The following is a 10,226-nucleotide window of genomic DNA, read 5'->3' as shown; positions in this document are numbered from 1 at the left end:
TTTTCTTTAAACTTCAGCACGATCACAGTGGCTCCGAGCCGCGGGCGGTTGACCGCGGGCCTCGTGGGCTACTCCTGGTAGGGGCCTGCGCGAGCCTAAGGTGTGTCCCCGCCTGGGTTAGCGCTGCGCTCTGCACTGTTTCTTCTCCTCTTAAAGCTTCTTTCTCACTCAGTCTCTCCCTCCTTCTCTCTCTCATTTTTTCCCATTTCTCTCGTTCTTTTATTCAGCTTTCTCTCTTTCTCTCCCTTTTGTGAATGGGCCGCGGTGTCTTTGTTCTGGAGAGAAGCGCCCGTGTCGCTGACTTTTGTGAACCAGAGAAGGATCTTGTAAAACCTCCTTTTCTCCTTCGTACGCCCCCACTCCCACCCCTCCTCCCCTGCCCCTTTGATTAGATGTTCCCTCATCGTCAAAAAAAAAAAAATGTAATTTCGTTGGTCTGGCGGCCACTTTCTTTGAACATTAGCTCGCTTTCAGCTCCAACTTCAATTAGAAGGAGTTGATTTTGAGAGATCAACAAAAGAACCGACCAAAGCCTTATTAAAGGTCCTAAGAAGATCTCCCGGGTCCTTTGAGAAGCAGTTAAGGAAACAGTGTGCCCTCCATCATATTCTGTTACCGTATTTTATTCGGACTCCAAAGGAAAGTGTCGCTTGGGGGAGGGGGAAGCACTTTGATGAGCGGCGGCCGCGGCCCCTTTTCACTCAGCGGGCTCCCCCTTCCTTCTCCTCCTCCTCACCCAGCGCCCGGTCCGCTCTCGGCGCCCGACCCCGCAGCCCGGGCAGCGCGAGTGCTCCCCACTGCGAAGCGCCTGGAGGCTCCTTGACTCGCCCTCACACTTAATCCTGTGCAAACTTTTTACCCCGCCTGTCGGAGTGGGGGAGTGGGGGAGATTAGAAACAAGGGGTAGAAATTCCTCGAAAGGGAATAAAGTGCCTAATTTTCAGGAGGAGGTGCCATTTAAAAGATTCGCCTAGCTTAGAGTTGGAACGAAAACTCTTTTTTGCACTTTTAAAAGTCCACCCAGGTAGACGTGTTTGGGAAGTTTTTTCGGCTGGGAAATGGGCTTCGCCCGTACGAACAATCCGGGGAAATCGCCTCAAGGAGGCTCCTTACGCATCATGTGGAAAAAAGTTGAGGGCAGGGGTCTGTGGCCACATTTTCCATCAAAAAGTCCCTGTTAGAGGCAGTCTAAGAAAGAGAGAGAAAGAGTGAAAAAGAAACTTTCCTATCAAAATGTTTGAATTAAGAAGTAAGGTGTACGTGTGAGGGGAAGAGGACGCTGGGCTCCAACGTTTCAGAAGAAGCGCTTAAGACTTGCAAACACCCTTGGTGGGGACCGGGAACCCCGGGAGATGCCGACGAGCAGGTAAGTGGCGGCGCCCTCCCAGTGGGTGCTCTTCCCAGGCGCGAGAGTCCCGAGGCGCCGAGGAGAGATCTGCACGCCCGGAGCTGCTCCCGCGCTCTGCAAAGTAGCCTGCGCCGGCACGAGCAGCCCGCGGCGTCGGTCTCAGGTGGCGGCGCGGAGGAAGAAAACGCTGGGGCCCGCGGCGCCGGTAGAGGGGCCGAGGCCCGGGCTCCTCCAGCCCGCCGCCCCCGGGTCCTGGCGCCCACACCCGAGCGGCTGAGCCCGGTAGCGCGCGGGAGAGCGAAGGAACCGGTTCTCCAGCACCTCGCCTCCTCCCTGCCACTCCCTCCGGAGCGCCGAGAGCGCGAGAGAAGGGCGGGGACGCCCAGGGCAGTCCTGGAGACCCACGGACCCCTCCGCGGCCAGGACTCGGGCTCTCCGCTCGCCTTCCTCGCCTAGCTCTGCGCCGCTTTTGCCAGCCGAGTCCCGGAGTTAGCGCGCGACCGGGGCGGGGCGGGCGGGCGGGGAGGGCGGGGTGTGGGGGGCGGGGGAGGGCGGGGGCGCGCGGAGGTAACCCCCGGCTCGCGCAGCCATTGCCCGGCTCCCTGTCACTCAGCCCGCGCGGGGCCCCCGATTGGCGGCCTAGCCCCGTTACGCACTCGCCTCGCGTTCACATACCCGGGGAGGGCAGTAGAAAGGTGATCAATCTTCATCAGGCTACATTTCCAATCACCTAAACAACCGAGCAAGACAAGCCACTCCGACAAGGTAAATCGCTTGATTTATTTAGTTTGCAAAGTGACTCTGCAGGACTTCCCAGTCCGCACTGCCTCCACGTTGCACCGGGAGTGCCGCGGCAACGCCGAGCCACCTCCCAACTCTGCCCCTCGAATTCCCCCCCTTGCGGCCCCTCGGCGCGATCCCGGGCGAGGCAATGTCCTGAGAACGTGTGGGGCTTAGCAAACAAAGTGTCTGTGCAATAAAGTGAAACCCAGAGGGACACGCACAAAGCCACTGAAAAAAAGATAGAGGTGGGAAGAAGGAAGTTGGGAAAAGAAAGAAACCCGGGGGTCTTAGACCAGCCGCCAGGGTAATTCCAGTGCCGCTCTGTTTTGCAGGTTGGCTGCCCCGGCGGGTCTCTGTGAGAGATCCAGGTAGATGGTGAACGGCCCCGGCAGCTGAGGGCAGGTAAGGAGAAAGCCGCGGGGCCACCCCGGACTCCGGGAGCGCGTTGGTTACCCTTACCTCCCCCTCCTCAAATAGATCCCGGCTTCCCCGGTCCCCAGCAGATGGGCGGGGCTGTGGGAGCGGCCTGGCTCCCCTCTTGGTGAGCCGAGGACCCCGGGGCGCTGTCGCGGCCCGCCGTCCCCTCCCCCGCCTCCTCCGAAGTAACCAAGCTGAAGTGCTAAGTTTGGAGAAAGTCTTTGAAAACTCACGCTGCAGCTTCGCAAAGCCGTCGCAGCTTTGAGTTCCATTTTCCTTCGGCCCTAGAGCGCTGGCTGCTTCCCTTTCGGTCCCCTTCCTACAAGCTGGACTCCCTCAGCCCAGGTCTTGGGTCCCAGAAGACGGGGGCAGGAACCGGGCTGGGGGGAGCTTCTTTAGCTCTAACTTCTCTCCTTGAAAGTCCTAGCCCGAGTCCCTGGCTTGCTTCACAGCGATCCCGCTAAGCGGGGTGTAGCGATGGCCACCCAGGGCCCCAGGCCCAGTTTCCAGCGCCCCTCCCTGACCCCTGAGAGTGGCGCCCCGGGTTCCCGGCAGCGACGGGGGCGAGGCTTCGACCTCCCAGGGTCTGCGTGGGCTACGCCGCTGAGGCCTAGTTCTCTGTTCTCGACCGTGTCCTGGGGCCGCGGGTTCAGCTACGAGGATGGCAGCACGCGACTTGCTGCCCTCCGGCTGCACAAATCCCCGAGACCCTTTAAGGTACTAGGCCAGTCACCCTTCACCCCCTGCTGGGACCCTGTGGTCCGCAGCCCCGACTGGGCAGAGAGAAGGCCGGGTGTGCGCTGGCAACGAAGGACGCTGGCCGCAGCTGAGGCGCTCCCGACCTCAGGCCACATCTTGGGGTCGCCCCCCTCTACAGTGGCCCCTTCGGCGTCCTCTGGCCCTCTGCGAGGCCTGGGCCCGTTACTGCGGTTGAGGTGTGGTGGGATTTCGCGTCAGCGATCTTTCAGTGGCTGGGCACAGAGAGGTCAGCTGGAGTGGTCATTGCGGGACCCGGGGCAGGGGCGCAGCCCTGGAGACCTTTGAAGGAACCAAGTGTCCTAAGTGGACAAGAGGTTGAGGTGCAGTTAGCCCTCCACATTGGCCCTTTGTAGTCTCTACCTTTTCAAAAACACGTGAAACAAAATGAAACAACCTCTCATGCTCTGGGCGGCCTGCCGTCCGGGCACCAAGTGAACGTTTGCTTGTGCAACATGAAGCTGGCTTCTGCCGGATTCAGAATTTTGTCTGGACTTGGGAGCTTGTACACTCCGCGGTTCTGGCTCTGACCTCCCCAGCCTGGCCCTGCTTTTAACTTCTCCTTACTCATATGGACTCCCTACCAGTGTCTTTGGCTTATTCCAACCCTAGAGCCAGACGACCCAGAAAACTTTACTTTTCAAAGCAACTGTGGTTTCTGGGCTAAGGCTTTGTGAATCCCAGTTGACCACCCTGCGCAGTTCTGTAACCTGCCTTCCCTGTCTATCCCGGGGCAAGACTTGGCAGCCAAGTGGCTCCGATTGACGGTTTCCGTGTGTCTCGTGTCTTCATAGGCCAGGCCCCCAGACGCATCAGACCCTGAAGGACTGCGCGGTGGGAGCCCTGCACCGCTCCTGGCCCCGGGCCCCCTGGATCCGTCGGGGCGCCTCCACCCAGCTGTTAGCATGATGTCTTACCTCAAACAACCCCCATACGGCATGAACGGGCTGGGCCTGGCCGGGCCCGCCATGGACCTCCTGCACCCATCCGTGGGCTATCCGGGTGAGCACCAGCCCTCCCGACCCTGCCTCAGCCTCTCAAATGTTGGGGACCCCCAGACTGTTGGGTTTGAGTGCAAGCTTTGTTGCTGAGCAGGCCCAGGGAGCCGGTTGCAATACAGGGCCCACTGCCGGCGCACGGGGCAGAGTCGTGGGCGTGTGAGGTGGCCAGGGCTGAGAAAACGCGCAATGTGCGCCTTCCTGGCTGGGTCACCGGCAACCTTTCTCCTGTTGTGGTCCCACCGCCAGCGCAGAGCTCATTTACCTGCGGATTCGCTACCCAGGGGCCGCTAGTGTTTTTCCTTTTTCCCCAACATGAAATGAGTAATCTGGATACTCGTTAGGCCCTGACAGAAAGAGCCAAACTTTCCTTATGCGAAGCGGCAGGCTGCACTGAAGTAGTATTCTTCCTCCCTAATTAAATTGTCCTCTAAATCGATGTCCTGCACCCATTTTTGCACTGCTGTAGAGGACGACTTGAGCCAAAGCCGGGGTTTCTTTTTTAGCTCCCGCTCCTTTACCTCATTTATTTTCTCCGAAAGTGTTTTTCAGGTCGTGTTTCTGCCTACCTCTTCCCCACTCCCTGTCCCCCAGCCAGAGAGAGAGAGAGAGAGTGTGTGTGTGTGTGTGTGTGTGTGTGTGTGTGTGTGCGCGCGCGCGCGCGCAGGGGAGGGGGGATGTAGAAGAAGGGAGACTGTAGACTTCTCTTACTTTTTTAACCTCAGAGGCATAGAGAGGGGCAGCCCTCGAATCTTGGAGACACTGGCTTCTAGTCGCACATCTGCACTTTCTCCCACCTGTGGCCTCTCAGGCTCGGCCGCCCGAGGGAGTTTCTTTTATTCCCAGTTCGGCTTTCTCTTGCGAAGGCCGAGCTCTGGGCCTGCCAGGGGCCTGCCCGAGTCCTCTATCGCTGGTCCGCGTGGCCACCAATGACCCGCGGCGTCCCCGCGTGTCCCCGCAGCCACTCCGCGGAAGCAGCGGCGGGAGCGCACCACCTTCACGCGTTCACAGCTGGACGTGCTCGAAGCGCTCTTCGCCAAGACTCGCTACCCTGACATCTTCATGCGGGAGGAGGTGGCGCTCAAGATCAACCTGCCGGAGTCTAGAGTCCAGGTGCGCACTCCCCGGGCTCCAGGGTCTGGGTAGGGGAGCTGAGGCTGCTCGGGGAAGGTCTAGGAAGGCTCTTGAGTAGTTCTTGAGGAGACCATCCTGTGGGGGTGGGCTTACAGAGTGGGCAGCCGCTCTCGGACTCCCCCTAGCGCTGGGCCCCAGCCAGGAAAGGGGGCAAAAGTTAAAGGAAATGGCTTAGAGCCCTGGATTCCGCCTTTAGCCCTGGGGCGCCTTCGGTATCGGTATCGAAAGTACTTTTCAGAATTGCGGGAGGACTAGGGAAGCTCCCGAATGTAAAGCGCCCTGCGGGCCTGACACTTGCCCCTGCTTCTTCGCCTGCCCCAGGACTTGGCAGTCTCCCTCAGAGGCCTGAATTCTGCCTCTGCCCTTGTCTTCCACCCCGGGAATCCTAGAAATGGAAGAACGGAGATTGGCCGGAGCCTGGTGCTCTGCCTGGGTCTCATTAGACGCTTCCTGTGCTTACAGAGGATGCTAAGTGCAAAATCCTGCTGCCGGCTTTCTTATTTCTGTTTTTGAGATGAAAGGGTTCCGATGATAATGTTCGGATTCTAACTCAGAACTCTCCTCAAGAGTCTCGCCTCCTTTACTCGAAAGCTTGAGAAGGGGGACCAGGAATGCAGTGCCATGTGCTGGGGCTCTCCTAGAAGAGTAACCATTCCATTTGGTTCCCCACCTGGAGCCAAAGGGCCAACGAAATCTCACCCAGGCTTCCTTCCCGAGTTTAAGTACTGCCTCTGTTTAGCCTCTGGCCTTGCTCCTACCCCCACCCAAATACTCGCCCTGCCCAGTTCTGGCCTCCAGGAGCTGCTCAGTGAAACGGCTCTGGCCCTTAGACTTGGTGACTGTTCCACACTCTTCGTCTCTGTACCTCTCCACTGTTGCCAGAGCTCTATTAGTAGAAAACTGGGCCTCCAAACACACACGGGGCCTCCAAACATACACGGAAGCAGCCAACAGCAGCAATTTAGAGATGGCAGAACTTCTGGCTGGGCAGACTGAAATATTCCGCTCTAGGGCAGAGTTGCGGTAGGGGTGGGGAGGTGCGCATCCCTGCTCTGGAGCCAGCTGAGGAGGGGCTTTGAGTAGAAGGATGGGGGAGGGTGGAGGAGCTGGGAACCCAGGTAGGGGGCAGGGTCTGGCCAGGCCAGAGACAGGAAGGGGCGGAGGCCTTGGTGGGAAAGGGTTGCGATATTCTGGGCGGGGAGTTGGGTCCACCGGGTGGGGGAGCAACAAGCTCCCCTAGCTCCCTTTGACCCACTCTCCCGCATCCGGCCCACTGCAGGTCTGGTTCAAGAACCGCCGTGCCAAATGCCGCCAGCAGCAGCAGAGCGGGAGCGGAACCAAGAGCCGCCCAGCCAAGAAGAAGTCCTCTCCAGTGCGGGAGAGCTCGGGCTCCGAAAGCAGTGGCCAATTCACGCCGCCAGCTGTGTCCAGCTCTGCCTCGTCCTCTAGCTCGGCGTCCAGCTCTTCTGCCAACCCAGCGGCTGCAGCGGCTGCGGGACTAGGTGGGAACCCGGTGGCCGCCGCGTCGTCGCTGAGTACACCAACTGCCTCATCTATCTGGAGCCCGGCCTCCATCTCGCCAGGCTCAGCGCCCGCGTCCGTGTCGGTGCCGGAGCCACTGGCCGCGCCTAGCAACGCCTCGTGTATGCAGCGCTCGGTAGCTGCAGGCGCCGCCACCGCAGCAGCCTCTTACCCCATGTCCTACGGCCAGGGCGGCAGCTACGGCCAAGGCTACCCTACGCCCTCCTCTTCCTACTTTGGCGGCGTGGACTGCAGCTCATACCTAGCGCCCATGCACTCACATCACCACCCGCACCAGCTCAGCCCCATGGCACCCTCCTCCATGGCGGGCCACCATCATCACCACCCACATGCGCACCACCCGTTGAGCCAATCCTCAGGCCACCACCACCATCATCACCACCACCACCACCAAGGCTACGGTGGCTCGGGGCTTGCCTTCAACTCTGCCGACTGCTTGGATTACAAGGAGCCTGGCGCCGCTGCTGCTTCCTCCGCCTGGAAACTCAACTTCAACTCCCCCGACTGTCTGGACTATAAGGACCAAGCCTCATGGCGGTTCCAGGTCTTGTGAGCCCAGCAATGAAAGAGGAGAAGAAACGCAACTACCTGCGCCCTCCGTGGTCCCGATCCTGTTGCTGCTGCTGCACCGCCCGCCTTTGCCTCGACTTCTCTAAAACTGAATTTTCACCCCCCAAAAAGATGTCCATTGCCTGCACTGCCGCCCCCATTTTTGTGCCACTTGCTTGGGGGGATGTGCAAACCCGCCCTGCCCCTTGGATGGGGGGACCGGTGCTTCGGCTTGGCCTACACATTCTATACAGGAGAGATGTATTATTCCCCCCCTTCAGCCCCTACTAAACTCCTAAGCCTCCCCTTCCAATCTTTCTGAACAGCTATTAAGCACTTGCAGCCTTCGGAGGCTCTTCGCTCTGATCCGCTGTTTGAGCCCAACACTTTAATTTATTCTTTCTGGACACTGGAGTCACTAACTGGCGTGTTTCTGCCCACTGGAGCACCCGCACACTACTCCAAATCAAAACTACTACGAGTTTCTCCCGCGCAGACTGCCGCCCCTTCAGCTGCCCTCGATTTTGCTCCACGCCTGCGGGCCAGAGCCTCCCGGCGTTTCTTCCGCTCCAGCGGAGTGCGCTGGGGCGCGCCAGGGCTGGGCGCGCCAGGGCTAGGCCCGCCGGAGGAGCGCGCCCCCAGCCTTCCGGGCACAGAGCCGCATCCCGCCCCGCCCTGCGCTGGACTGGTTCAAGCTTCCGCCTCGGCGGGAACGCTGTACATAGTCAGGTCCGTTCCAGGGACCACTTAAACTTTTTAGTTGCTGTTGGTTGGTTGAACTGAACATATCTTGTCTTAGCAGCCAGGAAACAGAACTTTAAGATATATTCAGCACATATATATATACACATATATATACACATATATAAAAAACAAAAGCAAAAAATATTTTCCCTCTGTCCGTCCCCCTTCTGCTCTTCCTCAATCAATGGCGCTTTTTCTTTTTCAGTTGTTGCAAAGCTGCCCTGCCCTCTTCACATCTTCTCCCTCTGTGTATTTATTGAAGAGAACCGCTTGGTTTCAGGAAGCTGGGCGCGGGATATCCGAAGTGTGGAGGAAACAGACAAGTCAGGGTACAGAGGTGGGGGCTGGGCAGGGGCGCAGGGCTGAATCCCTCACCCGGTCTAAGCACAGGGTCGCAGTTCCGATTTACAAATCTAAAACAAGAAAACCAAAACCAGGGAACAAAACAAAACAAAATCCGTAAAAGTACAGCATTAGGGAAAAACAAACAAATCCAGGCCCCAAACCCAGTTCCAACTTCTCTGTCGGCTTCTCTCTTTCAACACCCTTGTTTTGTCTAGTGAGTTTTTAGTGCACCTTCGTTCTCCGAAATCTGCGGAGAGCCCGCGCGCCTGTGTATCAATTTTGGCTTTGGCCGCTTCGTCCAGTAGGTGGGAAAGTAATTTGTAAATTTGATTTGTCTGATGTGAAGATCACAAATTACTTGTTGAAATGTAAGGCAGTCCCCCTCCTCCTCTTTATCTACATTAATTCCCGAAAATAAATGCAAATTAATGAACGGCTTGTCAGTGTTGCTCTTCTGATTCCAGCCCCAGGTCCTGGTCTCGGGGGGCTAAAGGCGAGGGAAACTCCGTGTTAATAACCCGCGTGTTAATGACCTGCGTGAAGCTGGAGGCCAAAGGATGAGGCTGGAGGACTTGGCAAGAGAAGTCCCCAGAAACTTTCGCTTAGGGAGTGTCTCCCCCCACCCCCACCACGCCCCTCCGCGTCAGCCTGGCCTCTTCCCCCAGGCGTTTTGACCCCGCTTCCCCCCTCGCCATCCAGGACAGAGACAGGTGTCAGGACTCAATTCCCGAAGCAATTCCTTTCTCTTCAGAGGCAGGAGCCTGGCACTGATTTCTTCACCCTAATTGCCTGCACCAGAAAGAAGAGGGGGAGGGGAAGAGGGTCGGGAGGCGGGAAAGGATAGCTCTGTAATGCTCTCAGAGCTGAGCCAAAAAGGAAAAGAAAGCAAAACGACAAAAAACTGATCCGTGTCCTGCATGTTGGCAGCAGACAACCTTCCTTGCTGCTGAGCTGTCCCGGGTGGCTTCACCGCGGCTGGGGAATCCGAGCCATTCCTTCCACGTGCTAAGATGTCCCTCTAAGCCCTCAGCTCCTGCCAGAAGCAGCCAAATTACCTTTCTTCGTATTGTAAAGTTCCTTTAAAACATACAAACTCATAACCTGGAAAAGTCGACAAGGACGCGTTTCACTTTGGCAGGGGAAGAAGACGCCTGGCTTGCATCTGGGGGTCAGGAAGGACAGTTCCATCTCCCTCTGAGGGAAGACGGGGGTGGGGGGTAATCCTCCCCCAGAAAATGCAGAGCCTGGAACTGTCCAGACTCTGGCCTGAAACCTCATGGGTGTAAGGCCATGAATCTGCTCAACTTGTTCACGGGCGGGAAGGAAACAAGGAAACAACGAAAAGTTTCCTGCGAAGTGACCAACATCCCCTATTTTTTAAAAATTCAGTGTGAGACCTGAGAACACACCGTGAAGCGGGGTTCGGAGAACGACCCCTCCCGCGTCCCGCGCCCAGCGGGGTCGCAGGGCTGCGAGCCCGGCTGTAGGAAAGCTTTCTCGGCCGCGTCCTCCCTCCGGATTTGGTAGGCCAGGTTCGGGCGCGCCCTTCCCACACCAACAAACCATCTTTCCCGACTCAGCAGAGGCCCACAGGGGCGCAGCCGCTGCCC

The 10,226-nt window shown here is 58.1% G+C and overlaps 1 protein-coding gene across 2 annotated transcripts; it reads left to right on the top strand.

Annotated features, from left to right (window-relative positions):
• Window positions 1-2,021: 2,021 nt before the first annotated feature.
• OTX1 (orthodenticle homeobox 1) lies at window positions 2,022-9,052 on the top strand. 2 transcript variants are annotated; one of them, XM_055241575.2, is made up of 5 exons: window positions 2,022-2,113; window positions 2,464-2,533; window positions 4,099-4,306; window positions 5,264-5,415; window positions 6,716-9,052. In XM_055241575.2, exons 3-5 carry the CDS (start codon window positions 4,210-4,212, stop codon window positions 7,529-7,531), a joined length of 1,065 nt encoding a protein of 354 aa, XP_055097550.1. In that variant the 5' UTR covers window positions 2,022-2,113; window positions 2,464-2,533; window positions 4,099-4,209; the 3' UTR covers window positions 7,532-9,052. The 2 variants fall into 2 exon arrangements, with proteins under 2 accessions (XP_055097550.1, XP_055097549.1); XM_055241574.2 differs by lacking the exon at window positions 2,022-2,113 and having other exon boundaries at window positions 2,318-2,533.
• Window positions 9,053-10,226: the final 1,174 nt, after the last annotated feature.

This window comes from Symphalangus syndactylus, chromosome 14 (assembly GCF_028878055.3).
Source record: "Symphalangus syndactylus isolate Jambi chromosome 14, NHGRI_mSymSyn1-v2.1_pri, whole genome shotgun sequence".
NCBI lineage: Eukaryota > Metazoa > Chordata > Mammalia > Primates > Hylobatidae > Symphalangus > Symphalangus syndactylus.
The sequence above is the reverse complement of the archived record's forward strand: the minus strand, read 5'-3'. Positions and strand labels throughout refer to the sequence as shown.